Source organism: Podarcis erhardii, assembly GCF_964252035.2.
Source record: "Podarcis erhardii genome assembly, chromosome: 2".
NCBI classification, from domain to species: domain Eukaryota; kingdom Metazoa; phylum Chordata; class Lepidosauria; order Squamata; family Lacertidae; genus Podarcis; species Podarcis erhardii.
The window spans coordinates 21,108,299-21,124,086 of record NC_138498.1 but is presented as its reverse complement, the minus strand read 5'-3'; the positions used below and the strand labels follow the sequence as shown (position 1 = coordinate 21,124,086).

The window sequence follows — 15,788 nt, the reverse complement described above, 5'->3', positions numbered from 1 at the left end:
TGCAGAATAGGGTGCAATATGAATTCAAATAAATATCGAGCAAGACAACTCAGAATCTCAGTTATCTTCAGTATGAGTACAGATTGTTGCCATTAAAAATGAAAAAGATTTTTAAAAATTTAAAGTTATATTTAAATGCGGTGTGGGCATATGGAGAGCTGGGGGAAAGAGGTAGAATGTACTGCATGTCATACATATTATTCAAAAGGGGAAAATCATATCAAAAGATATACCTGCTTATTGCAGAACTGCAAGTTTTGACTTTTCCATGGTACAACTTAATGTGTTATGGAAATCCAGCGTAACTGGAATCCACAGCAGAACATCAAAGTGAGTGTGTCTACTGCAGGCCATTACATATCTACAAATCCCACGCATGATCACAGTAGGAGAGCTCTAAGGAGCACTCCAAACTTTACAATTCAAGAATAATTCTACAAATAACAATGCAATTTGAAGGCAATACTGCCTGATATTAGTCCCTCAAATCAAATTTCAGGAATGAATTCACAATCAAAGGCAATACACCCACCCACAACCTGGACTCATTAATACACAGAACAATGCCAGACATGTTTATTTCCTGGAAAACATGCAGAGGATTGTAAGTCAAAGTCATATATAGTTGTGCCACTTTTTACTTTCCCAATATCCTTCACAAATTAGCACAAAAAGCAACAAATTAAAATAGTGCTCTAGTCAGGAAACCCTTGCATTAAGGGAAAGTTGCATTAGGTAGTAGCTGTTTAGCCTACGGACTGGTTAGGCTGCCTGTTTATCTTATATAGCTTCACAAGAATACATTCTTTGCAGATAACATATTTTTTATCACAGGGAAACACGACATTATTTGCATACGTTTGTGGAACTGCTTTAAAAGTCATCAATCACAAATTTTCAAGACAGCTGTTAAGCAGAAGGGATACTCATAACAGACTGCCACTTTCAAACAAACTTTATAACCACCTGCATTTTGATTCAGCACGAGTCAGTAATGTGTCAGGTAGAAATCACAGACTGAGCTATGGCTAAGTTTAAATAACGAATGAAAGACTATCTATAGCAATCTTTCCCAGTGTGAGACAGCTGACCTATTGGAGAGGAAACTTGGTGAGGAATATTGGGAAGAATTACTGCTGTCAGACTTCCTCACAAGACACTACTGACTGAAGGTGCTTGGTCTGACAGCAAGAATATGAAGACAGAAGCGCTGAAATACACAAATAAATACAATGCCCCACCACACCAAAGTAAAAATTGAAACACTAGTCTTCCCCCCCCCCCAGTGAGTAGAACAGATTGTAAAAGGGTTACTTCCCTTCCCAACCACTTAGGAATATAGGAAGCTGTCCTGTACAGATTCAAGCCATTGGTCCACCTAGGTCAGGAGCAGGAAGGTGGGTGAGGGGATGTTGCTGAACTACAACTCTCATCAGCCCTAGCAACAATGGCAAATGGCAAGGGATGTGGGAGTTGTAGTTCAGCAATATCTGGAGGGCTAAAGGCTCTCCACACCTGGTCTACATCAGGCAGGAGCCTCTCCCAGCAGTACCAGAAGATACTGGGAGTTGAACCTGCAATCTTCTGTGTGCAAAGCAGTTGTGCTGAGGCCATGGAAATTCCAGAAAGAGTGAACCACCCCCCCAAAAATTTAGAAAATCATTCCCTAACTTCCTATTCTGTAAAGCAACTGTTTTATTTACCTCTCCTTCCAGGATTTATGGGGGGGGGGCAGGACACCCACCTGTAATCCTCCTCTGTCTGGCTCTGTCTAGCACATTCGGAATGAAACGTCTCAACAGCAGTTGTTTTAAAATTTCTTCCGACCCCAAGCACTCAGAAAAACCCGCCAACATCTTTCTACGGTTCCTACTTTAGAATAAGTATTTTATTCACTTATTGACTTGATTTAGCGGGGCGCCGGCTGTGCCCATGTTCCTTATGTGCCACCCACTTTCTGCTCTGTTCCTCAGCCATCATTCCCACCCCACCCCCACTGCCCATTTGACCAGCCTCTCCTCATCCTGTCCTTGCCCGTGTCCTGCAAAACTTTCTTTTTTTTCTTCCAGTAGCACCTTAAAGACCAACTAAGTTAGTTCTTGGTATGAGCTTTCGTGTGCATGCACACTTCTTCAGAAGAAGTGTGCATGCATCTGAAGAAGTGTGCATGCACACGAAAGCTCATACCAAGAACTAACTTAGTTGGTCTTTAAGGTGCTACTGGAAGGAATTTTTTTATTTTGTTTTGACTATGGCAGACCAACACGGCTACCTATCTGTTTCTTCTTTTTTTTTGCATCTTCAGCCTCCTCCCTTCGTGCTCTTTCCAATCCACCTTCCGTCCTCTTTTAGATATCCCCACACACCCCAAACACACACACACACACACACACACACACATATCCCTGTTTGTCCCAGGCGCCTGTTTTCCTGGACTCCCTTTTAAGTGAGCCCTGGTAAGTCTTTCCCTTGCCCAGAAAGACAGGAAAATCTTCCATAAAAACGATTTTTGGAAAAATAAAAAAGCCACGTGCGCCCCAAACTCCCTCCCTCCTTCGCCCCCCTCCCCTCCCCCAGCATCCTCCCCCCCCCCCGTTTATCTGGCCATGGGGGGGGGGAGCGGCCGTTGACCTGCGCCCCTCCCCCCCTCGCGCCCCCTCCCCTCACAGCCTTGACCTTCCCTCTCCCCTCCACTCACGTTCTCCCACCAGCAGGATCCTCACGTCCTTCTTCATCGCCCCGCTCCTCTCTCTCTCTCCCGCCGGGCCCTCGCGAGCCGGGGGCCCCGCTCACATGAGGGCGAAGGGAGGGCAAGGGAAAGGCGGAGAGCCCCGCGGCCTGCTGAAACCTCCCGCCCTCTCTCGCCTCAGCGAGCAACCGGCTCCTCGCTGACTCCGCCGCCCCGCTCGCAACCTTCCCCCCCTCCGCGGCCCATAGAGATGGGGAGGGGCGCCGGCGGCCAGGCTAGAGTGACTGGGCGGAGGGGGCCGAGCTTCCGGTGGCCGCCATTGGAGGCCGCCGCAATGCCTCCGCCGAGGGCCGTCGCCGCTCTAGCCATGCCGAGCTCTATGGTGAAAGGCCTTGTGCAGTATGTTGCCGTCGGGCGCCTTCAAGTCTATGAGCCTAGAGCGGCGGTAGCCCGCTTCGTTTTCGCGACGGGAGTGGAAATGAATTCAGCGCGGGAAGCTGCACCCAAAGGGTTACGGGCGCGAGGGGATTAGAGGGGCGCTTCCGGTTGTCAGTTGAACGAGAGAGGGAACCCGTGCGAAGAAATAGGAAGGGGCGCCATTGAGATTTGGATGTGGAACGGCTCCCCAGCCTCAAATATTCTTCTTACAGAGAAACACAAAGGCTGAATTAAGAGGGTCACTCACACACACCTTCCTCCAGTTTTCCAATGCTTTTTTTGTAAAAATGTTTAGTGGTATTCTCATTTTGACTCAAGAAAATCACCATTTGACATTTCAAATTGGGGAAAATAAATATAGTAAATGGACAAAAGTATAAAGATTCACACAATGTTTAGGGGTATGCGTACCCCTGCGTCCACCCAGAAAAAAAGCACTGCAGTTTTCTATCCATTCATTCCCTGTGTGCTGTTAGCTTGGAAGTGTGCTGTCTCATAGAATCACAAAACTGTAAAATTCGAAAGGGACCACGAGGGTCATCTAGTCCAACCCCCTGCAATGCAAGAATCTTTTCGGCCAACGTCAGGCTAGAACCCACAACCCTGGGAGAGACAGAGAGAGACGACATGAAATACAGGACAAAACTGTCAATGCAGGATGTAGCATTTTAAATCGAAATAAGGGACAACTCTGTACTGTATTATACAGGAGGGGTGGCAGCCCTACTTCTGACCAACCCAGAGATAAGTGTCTCATGCTCTACCTAATGGGCTGTGCTTCAGCCCTGTTGTGTTCAATATGATGCACTTTGGTTGTTTCCCAATGCACTCTCCGCAACAGTTATGGCCAAACTTGGCCCTCCAGCTGTTTTGGGACTACAATTCCCATCATCCCTGACCACTGGTCCTGTTAGCTAGGTATGATGGGAGTTGTAGTCCCAAAACAGCTGGAGGGCCAAGTTTGGCCATCACTCCTTCACAACAAGTATTTGTATGGTTGTTTTAAGAGATACAGCACAAAGCAAAGCTGGTGGGGTGCCGTCATCCAAACAGAAATGGTTTATAGAAACAGCACAAGGGAAAGTCTTGTGTGCTAAAAAATAAAGCCATTTTATTAGAGAATTTTAGAAAGATATTTTGGATGCCTCGTGTTTCACAATTTTAATTGTAAAATTCTACAAAACAGCCAGCGAACATAAAAAAGCAGAACGTTATTATGTAAAAAAAAACCCAAACATTAATATTCCTTCATTTATTCTTGACCCACATTCTAGACTTTATCATCTCTACAAAGTGTGTCTGAACCCTGCAAAGTTCTTACTATCCTCCTGCATATGTAAACTATAAAAAAGTGAACATAAGATTGCAAAGGAGGTCAGCCTCAAGAATTTTGTTAAATTGGCTTTATGTTTATCATTTGTAGAGCTACAACTCTTGGAATTATAAAGTAAAAAGCAGCATCAAAAGATATATTCTAAAAACCTCTAAGAGGTCAAACAAAGTTGCTTTGGCATTTCGCTTTTCTTGATAAATCTCAGGACTTTTAGAAGACACCTGAAGGTAGCCCTGTATAGGGAGGTTTTTAATGTTTGACATTTTATCGTGTTTTTAATATACTGTTGGGAGGCACCCATAGTGGTTGGCTGGTGCAATCCAGTCAAATGGATGGCTAATAATAATAATAATAATAATAATAATAATAATAATAATAATGCCGTCTTTTCCTGATGCCCTCCAGGTGTTTTGGATTACAACTCCCATCAGCACCATATGGCGGGCAATAAGTTGATGTAGTTTGCCTTAGGCACTGACCATTAGACCCCTAATTCCTTGTGCTATTTGATCAGCTCCCTAGCATAACTTTTGTGCAGACCAGAGGTGAGGAACCTGTGGCCCTCCGAAGATTGTCGGATGACAATTCCCACCATCCCTGACCGTATGGCGTGCTGGCTGGGGCTGCTGGGAGTTGGAGGAGAACCAGTAGTGTAGGTAGCCTGGGGGGGGCAGTCCACACTGGTTGGGGGGGGCGTTGGGCATCATGGGTGTCTATAGGGCGGCACGGGAGTCTTTTGTGTGGCATGGTGACCGCCATGCCTTGGGGGCTTGCAGTTCCTTGGTTTTTTGAGCGCTGTAGGGTGGTGAAGTTCAACAACTTTAGCCCCTCCCAAAAGAGAAGAAGAAGAGTTTGGATTTGATATCCCGCCTTCTTCCTAAGCAACAGCTGGTCTGCAGCTGGTATTTTCTGCTGCAGCTGTATCAGTCACTGGATTACAAGCTGGCTCCCAGCACCAGAAAGGTTTTTTGTGTGTTTTTTAGGAGGGGGAAATGGGTGAACAAACCTTGTTCATGCTAAACTAATTTGTTACATTTGAACAGAAGAGAGAAGACAACCTTCTGACTTCTTTTCAGTAAATTGGTGAACTTCCAGTGGGGGGGGGGTTGTTATCAGCTACTGGAAATTGAAGATTTGTGTAACTATAAACACTGGTCAAGCATCTGAACATGTTCTAAACTGCAAAATATGGCTTAAAAAGAGACATCCAATATTTTTCTGCCTGCCTTATTTAGCATGAATGATAAATCTCCTTTGCCAGATATGAAACTGCTGCTAGGAACAAAACTAAGATAGGCAATTTAGTACTACTTGAAAAGCACTCATGCGCTAGGCTGGGCATTCTGTTCAAAGAGCATGCGACAACATTCCAAACCTGAAGCTCTTTCTACAGCCATAATTCTGTAGCCTCCATCCAGTGACAATGTACAGTACAGTGGTACCTTGTTTCCCAAACGGCTTAGTTGACGAACAAATTGGCTCCCGAATGCCACAAACCTGGAAGTGTTCCGGTTTGTGAACATTTTTCAGAAGCCGAACATCCATTTCGACCGTCGGAATTGTTTCCGGTCCAATTAGCCAATCAGAAGCCGCGCCTTGGTTTGTGAACGTTTTGGAAGTCGAACAGACTTCCAGACTGGATTGAGTTTGAGAACCAAGGTACCACTGTATTGGCACACTAGAGTCAAACTGGCTTAGTAAGTACAGTGGTACCTTGGGTTACATAAGCTTCAGGTTACATACGCTTCAGGTTACAAACTCCGCTAACCCAGAAATATTACCTTGGGTTAAGAACTTTGCTTCAGGATGAGAACAGAAATCGTGCTCCAGCGGTGTGGCAGCAGCAGGAGACCCCATTAGCTAAAGTGGTGCTTCAGGTTAAGTATGGACCTCCGGAACGAATTAAGTATTTAACCTGAGGTATCATTGTAAATTAATTTCCTCTCAGAGGGGAAGGGGGGGAGCAATTCACACATCAAAAAGGGAAGCATGCTAACCAAACTACAATTCTCAGGAATCTCCAGGGCAAATCGGCATAAAGACGGTATGTATTTATAGTTCTGGTATAAGGTAATAAAAGGTAAAGGAGCCCTGGACAGTTAAGTCCAGTCAAAGGCGACTATGGGGTTGCGGCACTCATCTTGCTTTCAGGCCGAGGGAGCCGGCGTTAGTCCACAGAAGATTTCCGGTCCTGTGGCCAGTATGACTAAACCGCTTCTGGTTAATTCCTTTTGATATCTTTTATAGTTAAGAAGCCACCTATATCTGTACCATAGATCCAAAAAGCCGGGTAGACAGGGTTTACCACATGGATTTCAAACTGATGTAAAAGGGTTACCTTATCAGTGAGAGAATAAAAAGATAAACGATTGCTTGGAATGTCCAGGAGAACGCCAACCTGCAGAGGTTTCTCTTCACTAATTGGAGTTTCTTCATTTCTGTGCCATGCTGAGAGCCATTTCCTTGACCATTCTATGCACCAGGACACCTCACTTCTCCCTAGCTTGTCACTCCTACCAATGTCCTCACTGGCGACACCAATAGCCCATCCTGTGCTGTTTTTGGTGCTAACTTCCCAGTAGTGACACCCTTCAGAGAAACTCTGGGAGCCCAACACCTGGCTGATGCGGAATCTCTTCGGACAATATTCATAGTCAGAGTCCCAAGAGGTCACAGAGACTGTCCTTTTATTTTCTGTGAGTTGAAGCATGTTGCTGACCCTCTTGGGATCAAAAGTCACGTAGGATGCCCCTATAATAAGCAAAATCATTTAAATTAAACAAGATCAACGTGCTGGATCAAGAGAATTTCTTTAACAGGCAAGGACCGCCTCTTTCCATATGAATCTACCTGGAGCCTGAGATCACCTTCTGAGGCCCTTCTTCATGTGCCTCCTTCACAAGAGGTCAGGAGGGTGGCAATAGGAGAACGGGGCCTTCTCTGCAGTGGCTCCCCATCTGTGGAATTCTCTCCCCAGGGAAGTTCGCCTGGCGCCTTCATTATACACCTTTAGGTGCCAGGCAAAAACGTTCCTTTTTAACCAGGCCTTTGGCTGATCTGATTTACATCCTATGCCCTTTTGAAATGTGTTTTTTTGTAAGGGGGGGGCTATCGGGTTGTTGTTTTTATATTTATGTATTCTATGGCTTTATATCTTGATTTTATTCTGTGAACCGGCCTGAGACCCCTGGATATAGGGTGGTATATAAATTCAATTAATCAATCAATGCTCATTTTGTATAATGGCTATTTAATTAAAAATCCCAAAGTACATTGGTGGGGGTGGGGTGAGTACTGTATATGATAAATATTTCTCTGTGGCTAGGAAATCATTTAGAACCAGATCCTATCTCACACAATCTGGAGAAGTTTACAAAACACCTTGCAGCTCAATAAAACTAAATGTACCAATGAACAGGCTTTCTGAAAGCTATCAGTTAACAAAGCTTAAGAGATGCCATGCTGTATTTTCAAAACATAGGATTGAAAGAAAGCAAGTTCATGATTTCAGTGTGAAGGTTTGACTCTTAAAACAGACAAACAAACAAGTATGACTCTTCAGGGCCAGATTTAGGTTTGATGAGGCCCTAAGCTACTGAAGGTAATGGGGCCCTTTATATGCCCAGCTGTCCTTTGTCAATAACAAATTGTCACTATTTTTTTGTGTTGAATATATGCTATATGGTAATTTATGGACCTAATAGGTATCTAAAGCCATTTGCACATAACAAAATATGTATTTTATCAAAGTTATTGTTGAACTGAAATACAATTAAGAATAAGTATATTAATAGTGAAATTATTATTAAGCTCTAATTGTATGTAGGTTTTATTTTATTTGTTTTTTATCTTATATTTTGGAAATGTACATCCAGTTGTTTTTTTCCTATAGCCCTAAGCTATAGCCTGTTTAGCTTATACGTAAATCTGACACTGCTTTAATCGGACATAAGCTGACAGAATTCAGCAGTAGGACAATCAATCTAGGTCTTGAAGTACCAAAACAAGGGTTCATTGAATGCCATGTCCACACTTCCTAACACCACTATCTTGTATATACAGTGACTTATACTTACACTGAGAAAACTGACTTGAAATTGCTGGCATTGGACTATCTCTGGCCGATAACGTTGTTGAGGAAGAGCAGCTGGTTCCCTGAAGAGAATCTTGATGGAGTGCTAATAAAGAGAGTCCCCTTGTTAGCAAGTAAGGTAAAGGTAAAGGGACCCCTGACCATTAGGCCCAGTCGTGACCGACTCTGGGGTTGCGGCGCTCATCTCGCTTTATTGGCCGAGGGAGCCGGCGTACAGCTTCCGGGTCATGTGGCCAGCATGACTAAGCCGCTTCTGGAGAAACCAGAGCAGCGCACGAAAATGCCATTTACCTTCCCGTCGGAGTGGTACCTGTTTATCTACTTGCACTTTGATGTGCTTTCAAACTGCTAGGCTGGCAGCAGCAGGGACTGAGCAACGGGAGCTCACCCTGTTGCGGGGATTTGAACCGCCGACCTTCTGATCGGCAAAGTCCTAGGCTCTGTGGTTTAACCCACAGCACCACCCGCATCCCTTTGTTTGCAAGTAAGAGGTCCTTAACCAGGGATGCTGTCATGTGATAGCTGCAGAATATACAGGTGGCCCTAAAAACTCCTCCCTGGGATTATACATTTACAGTCGTACCTTGGAAGTCGAATGGAATTCGTTCCTGAAGTCCATTCGACTTCCAAAACGTTTGGAAACCAAAGCGTGGCTTCTGATTGGCTGCAGGAAGCTCCTGCAGCCAATCAAAAGCCGTGGAAGCCCCAGCTTCAAAAAATAGTTCACAAACCGGAATAGCCACTTCCAGGTTTGCAGTGTTCGGGAACCAAAACTTAGCAGTTCGAAAACCAAGGTACGACTGTATTTATTTACTTTTCTTACATTTCCATTCAATCTTTCTTCTGCGATGCAACCATGTGGTCACCCATCCGGGAACTAACCAGACCTACACCTGCTTAGCTTCATCAACCTCATGTGCTCTGAAACCACGCAGTGTGGGACTATACCGATAAGTTACTTGATTTCTTACAGTGCTCAACATTTAAAGCACTATTTTTCTTGAAAAGATGCAGGGGTCCATTGAATATTAACTAAAGGGAGCTGTGGCTTTCAACTCAGAAAAAAAACTTCCGCCACAACTTGAAGTTCATGGGACTGCAGTCCCATGAACTTCTGTGTAAAATCACTCAAGCGCATGAGAGCAACAGAGAAGGAATAAGATTCAGTTAGTTAACTACTCACAAGAACTGCTGGTGGAGGCAATTTCATCCTCTGCCACGTCGGTTTGGATATCATTAGGGTCACAAATCATGTTACTTGTTCCTGGAGAAAATTCTGCAGCAAAAAAAAAAAAAAAAAAGCACGCTCAGTTAAATTATTGAAACGTGAAGCCTGTCTTGATAGCACATGTCAGATTGTTCCTTCTTTGCAGACTATGGTTTCAGATCTGAATTAGATGAGAATCTGGGGTCCTTAAACTCATATTCAAAGTAAAAACTTCTGTATATGTGAGGGACTTATTTGGACAACAATCTACATCTTGGAACTGAGTCTTTGAGCAGACCTCATGGCAACAACATGCAGCCTAATTTTTAAACCCTTGTCTTTTTATTGCCCCTACCCACTTTTGCACACCATCTTCTCTGATGAAGAGCTCTCGAAAACTCACAAAATCTGCCACACCTTTGTGATACTTTAAGTGGGTCCAAATAAAGGTATTGCCCAACTGTGGATTTTGGAGTACAGTGGTACCTCAGGTTAAGTACTTAATTCGTTCCGGAGGTCTGTTCTTAACCTGAAACTGTTCTTAACCTGAAGCACCACTTTAGCTAATGGGGCCTCCTGCTGCCGCCGCACCGCCAGAGCCCGATTTCTGTTCTTATCCTGAAGCACTATTTCTGGGTTAGCGGAGTGTGTAACCTGAAGCATATGTAACCTGAAGCGTATGTAACCCAAGGTACCACTGTATCATTAAACATCTTTGTAATTACTCACATTGGCCTAAAATTACTAAATATTATGCGCACGTCCACACGTGGGGAAATATAAGCACTAGAGCTGCCAATCAACAAAGGAACTTGTCGATTTAATAATTAGCCAATTTAAATAAATCTGCCTATTATCGAAACCTCAACAGAGGTTCCCTCCTGGGATACTGCAGGAAATACAATGCAAACACATTGCTAATAATAGCAGCTATCACTCACAGTTTAAAAAAAAGGCTATCCTTAATATTTCCTTAAAATTCCCCATTTCACCAAAACTGAAACAGCAGTCTCAGCAGAATAAACCTCTCATTAAGCAGTCCTGTCTGTATGACAAACAGGGTCCAGTACTCATAGTGTTGACAGAACAGGAAAAAGAAAGGGTGTCTGTCGAGTGAAGAAAGCACCTTGAATTTGTATGCATATGTGTGGATATCTTAATATATTAATCCAAAATCAAGTTCACTGCACTAATACAAATTGTCACAGCTGTAAAGATTAAAAAAACTGGGACACGGGTGGTGCTGTGGGTTAAACCACAGAGCCTAGGACTTGCCGATCAGAAGGTCGGCGGTTCGAATCCCCACGACGGGGTGAGCTCCCGTTGCTTGGTCCCTGCTCCTGCCAACCTAGCAGTTCAAAAGCATGTCAAAGTGCAAGTAGAAAAACAGGTACCACTCCAGCGGGAAGGTAAACGGCTTTTCCATGCATTGCTCTGGTTCAACAGAAGTGGTTTAGTCATGTTGGCCACATGACCCGGAAGCTCCCTTGGCCAATAAAGCGAGATGAGCGCCGCAACCCCAGAGTCGGTGATGACTGGACCTAATGGTCAGGGGTCCCTTTACATTTTTTAAGATCTGATTTTTAAAAAAAGACCTACACAGTGGACACTCAGGTTGCGAACATGATCCGTGCGGGATGCACGTTCGCAACTCGCAGCGTTTGCAACCCACAGCGGCACATCTGCGCACGCGTGGGTTGCGATTCAGCGCTTCTGCGCATGCGTAAAACGTGATTTAGTGCTTCTGTGCATACTATGCACCAGTAACCTGTTCCGGTATTTCCGGCTTTCGGCAGTCCATAACCCGAAAAAACGCAACCTGAAGTGACTGTAACGCAATGTATGGCTGTAGTGGGAAATTTCAGAGATTCAGAGTGTTTTGTGGTGGGGCAAATCATCTATGAAGCCCTCCTCACTAACTTCCCAGGGGCATTTGGCTGCTATCATTGTCAGACACAATGCCAGACATGGTCTGATCCAGCCAAGGCAGTACTACCTGAATGTTTCTGGCTGTCAGCACTACACTGGTGTAAGTATGCAGACTCCTATTTACTTCTTCAGCATCTTACAGGACTCAGCTTGGTAATGATCAAACACATTTCAGACTTCCTTTAGCTAGTGGAAAATTTCAAACTCCACTCACCATGAGGCTGCTGCCTGGGGCATTTTTCCAGCACTGCCCTATCCAGCTGCCTTCTGAACTCTTCCACTGCATATATGATGCCAGAAATCTTCTGAACACCAAGAACAACTTCGGTCACTCTGACAGGCTCACCGATGGAAACTTCTTGTTCCGATGAGGTATTCTAATAATGGGGGGGGGGGTCACAACAACAAGCAACATTTCCAGTAAGGATTTCTGACAATTCTTAAGTTAGAAAAGTATAGATTTGTAGCAGTGGACTGAAAACTTCCAATGGAAAAAAATATCTGGAATACATCTGTACATAAATCTATCCAGGGCAGTCTAAAACCTTCCAAAGAATGCTGATAATATTAATAGAAACTTTAAAAAAGTATTTTAATTCAGGGGCTAGTATGAATGAATGGCGTTTCTAAAATCCTCCAGTTCTGTCACATATATTTGTTATTCCTTTTGCCCTAAAATTTCAACCCTGGAGCTCCTGGAAAACAAATATTTATTTGTTTGTTTATATGCCACTTTTTAAAATCACAAAGGATTTCTGCTGTGGTCTATGGACGAATGCAATAAATGCTATTCTACATTCTATTCACATAAGAACTCAAGGCTTGCTACAATCATGAGATGCATTACTAAAATCAGCAGGCAAAGTGTTAAAATCAGCCTATCTGATAAACCTGGCATAACAGAAATGTTTTTACAAGTATTGTGCCTGACAGGTTCACTTTGAAATAAGTTGCATATGGTCCTTAAGATGCAGCCAATATAAACTGAGCCCATTCAGATATGATTCTCAGTTTTCTGCGTACTCATGAGGACTGAGAAAAAGGAAATTTAAATGCTGTCTTAGGGGTTTATGTTCAGAAGTGCTACAACAAAAACAAAGGGGGAAGTTTCCTCTAGGTTCAGGGATGCTGGGAGTTGGTCCAAATTTACATATCATATCTTTAGAATTGGAGAGTAAGTTTAGGCATTGTTTTTGTATTGCACGGGAAAAACCACAATGGCATGCATCTCGATCCTATGCTTGTTTTCCCAGAAAACAAATCCAATTTGTTCAATCGATCTTATATGCAAGTAAGTGTGCACCGTTAATCTCATTCCTCTCCCACTGCTTTTACCTTAATCACTTCCTCAGAGTTACTTTGTAGTTCCAAAAGCCTGTCAATTCTTGCTGTGAGTTGCTCATTCATTAAGTCTATGCTTTGTTGAGCGGCAGCACATTCTTCGTCAATAACATTCAGCACCTTTTCCTCTTGATCATTAATATACTTCTTCATAAAACTGAAGCTTTCTCTAATGGAACTTTTGATCGGAGATACAGAATCCTAAAACCAAGGGAAGAGAAGCTGATTTAGGAGGACACACAAGCTCAGAGCTTCCTAAGAGGTGTGACACAACTCTTCAAATGCTTTTGGGATAGTTCAGCTCCCCCTCTATTCCACAGACAGGAATTCTCAACCCCTACATGGGCTTCTGCCTCTTTAAAACTATGGGATTTTGTATAAGAAGGGACATATCAATATCTGGCTTATGATCTACAGGCTAGGATAGCACGATTCGAAGTACAACTTTACAACTTGACTCAATTGAATTAATAAATGGCCTCTTGTGGTATGTGGAATATTGGGGCGAATGGATGTACAGTGGCACCTCGGTTTTCAAACGTCTCAGAAGTCGAATTTTTGTTTTTCGAACGCCGAAAACCCAGAAGTACATGCTTCGGTTTTCAAATACTTTTCAGAAGTTGAACATGCTACGTGACTTCTGTATTGACTTTTCCATAAGTAAATGCTTTGGTTTTCTAACGTTTCAGAACTCGAACAGTCTTCCAGAACAGATTACGTTTGAAAACCAAGGTACCGCTGTAATAACCAAATTGGATAGCTCAGTCGGTGGAGCATGTGGCTCTTAATCTCAGGGCCCCAAGTTGGGTGAAAGATTCCTACATTGCTGGGTGTGTGTGTGGACTAGATACATGACTCTTGCGGTCCCTCCCAACTCTTCAGTTCTATGATACTAGAACATGCCATCCCCCTGAAATCTTATGAATTATGAGGAGGGGCACGGCAGACCTCAACTGAACACTCTCTGACCAAATAAACAACAACCCTGAAAGGCCTCTACATGTTCCAGAAGAGGAGAGGGTAGAAAGAAGCCAAACATATCATCGCAACTCATTCAGGTACCAACCTTCATTTCAGCGCTGTCCTTCGTGCACTTGTCGATTACTTCAAACGCCACTTCTATTTGTTTGCAGACTTCACTTATTTTCACCACTTCCTGGAGGATGGAAAACCACAAGCCACATATAAACCTAGATCTTGAAAACAATACCTCACAGACCGCCTTTCCCATATGAATTGACCGGGATCCTGCAATTCTCATCCGAGGCTCTTCTTCGGGTGCTTCCCCAACAAGAGGTGCAAAATGTGGCAACAAAGGAATGGGCAAAGTATCTGCTCTGGAGAGTTAGAAAACCACAAACATATTTTTGGGGGGTAGGGTCAAGGGGAGGAGGGGGTTTTCCACTTTCCCAAGGAAGCACTTAGCACTACTTTGAATACAAGCCATTATCAAATTTTCTTTGCTATACAGCGGGAGATATTTTCCTTCGGTCCCGTTGAAATGTAACCCTTAGTCCTCCTGCCATCAAGGAATCAAACCCTGCTGCTTGAAGTTCTAGAACCAGTTCATATGAGCATGTACACCTCCTAATCTTTTAGTGCTTTATCAAAACTCAATATTTGACTAGTCCCAGCCTAATATGTGTACTACCAACTGACAAGTAATGCTTTTGGTGTTTGATCTTTGCCTGTGGCATTTGATAGTTGCTTATCCTTTGCCACATGCAATATTAGATTTCGCAGTCACCCAGCCACAAATGTATGTGTCAACAGCGTCCTCATCAAGCCCGTACATACCTTCAGCTGATTTGGGAAAACTCCAGCTGACAACTTCAGATCCGGGGATCCTCTGGCTGCTTGGTGCTCTCTCCAGGAGGGTCCCAACAATTCCTGGTGGTTTTTCTTCATCTGCTGGTAGGTTTCCACTATGTTCGCAAGTGATCTATGGTCTACCAAATTATTTTGACGGAGCTCCCCCCTGCACCTGGGGCACAATGCCTTGGGCCCCATCTTTTTGCAGTGCTTAGAGATGCACTCCCTGCAGAAGCTGTGGGAACATTTTATAATCAGTACTGGCTTGTTAAAAAAATCCAGGCAAAGGCAGCAAGTCAATTCGTCCTGCAAATTCTTAGCAAGATCAACAGCCTCCGCGGCGGTAGCCATGGCTGCAGGGAGGCAGAGCTCTGAGGGACTTTCAGTTTCTTTTACAGTATTAGGCTAGAAAAATTTCTGTACTTGGAAGGAAAAGAGAGTAGTTTGCGCTTCCGCTCCTCTTCTCTATCGCAGGGCTTGTTGCTGTTTTTAGATGGGGGCGGGCGAAGAGCTGTGAATTTGTGGCTTTCAACAGCCTCTCCGCCGTGTAAAATGTAGTCCTGGTTGCCGGGCAGGCCTGAACGTGCGAATGCAAGAGTGCAGAGTCAGGAGCAGCTGAGGTACGTCGCCCCCACTAGCCTCCCCCTACCCAGTTGCGCGGGGAAGGGCCGCGGGGTGTGTGTGTGGTCTCCATCCTCACGTTAGAGCGGACACGAGTATAATAACCCTTTGCGATTCTCGGCCTCCGATCGTGGGAAGGGACGCGCTCCCGTGTAGAAAACAGCTGCGGGTCACACGCGAAGCATTTCTCTCATCTTCATTTAAGGGTGAAAACAAGGAGCAGCCCTCCCACCTCCACCCCCGGCAAAAGACAACGGGTGGGGGCGTCCAGAAGCGCGGGTTCACACGAGCAGCGGCGGCGGTCGAGGGAAACACGCGTGTTAAC

General features: G+C 44.3%; 2 protein-coding genes and 1 long non-coding RNA gene across 7 annotated transcripts in view; 1 reads left to right on the top strand and 2 right to left on the bottom strand.

Moving 5' to 3' along the window:
• Positions 1–2,968, bottom strand: part of RHOT1 (ras homolog family member T1) — a 54,779-nt gene extending 51,811 nt beyond the window's left edge. The window contains exon 1 of one of the 4 annotated variants that reach the window (XM_081849653.1): positions 2,699–2,968. In XM_081849653.1, the coding sequence (XP_081705779.1) occupies positions 2,699–2,735 (37 nt within the window). In that variant the 5' untranslated portion in view covers positions 2,736–2,968. The remainder of the gene's footprint in view (positions 1–2,698) is intronic. The other 3 variants (XM_081849655.1, XM_081849654.1, XM_081849656.1) reach the window with 3 other exon arrangements.
• Positions 1–15,788, top strand: part of LOC309335167 — a 157,470-nt gene that overhangs the window by 58,161 nt on the left and 83,521 nt on the right. The window lies entirely within an intron of this gene.
• On the bottom strand, positions 4,220–15,461 carry RNF135 (ring finger protein 135). Of its 2 annotated transcripts, XR_014153305.1 has the most exons (8): positions 14,828–15,461; positions 14,097–14,186; positions 13,025–13,231; positions 11,904–12,066; positions 9,737–9,829; positions 8,537–8,638; positions 6,597–7,211; positions 4,220–4,987 (listed from the first exon to the last, which is right to left on the bottom strand). XR_014153305.1 is itself a non-coding variant. In XM_081849766.1 (7 exons), exons 1-7 carry the CDS (start codon positions 15,191–15,193, stop codon positions 6,682–6,684), a joined length of 1,551 nt encoding a protein of 516 aa, XP_081705892.1. In that variant the 5' UTR covers positions 15,194–15,461; the 3' UTR covers positions 5,335–6,681. The 2 variants fall into 2 exon arrangements, 1 of the variants encoding a protein (XP_081705892.1); XM_081849766.1 differs by lacking the exon at positions 4,220–4,987 and having other exon boundaries at positions 5,335–7,211.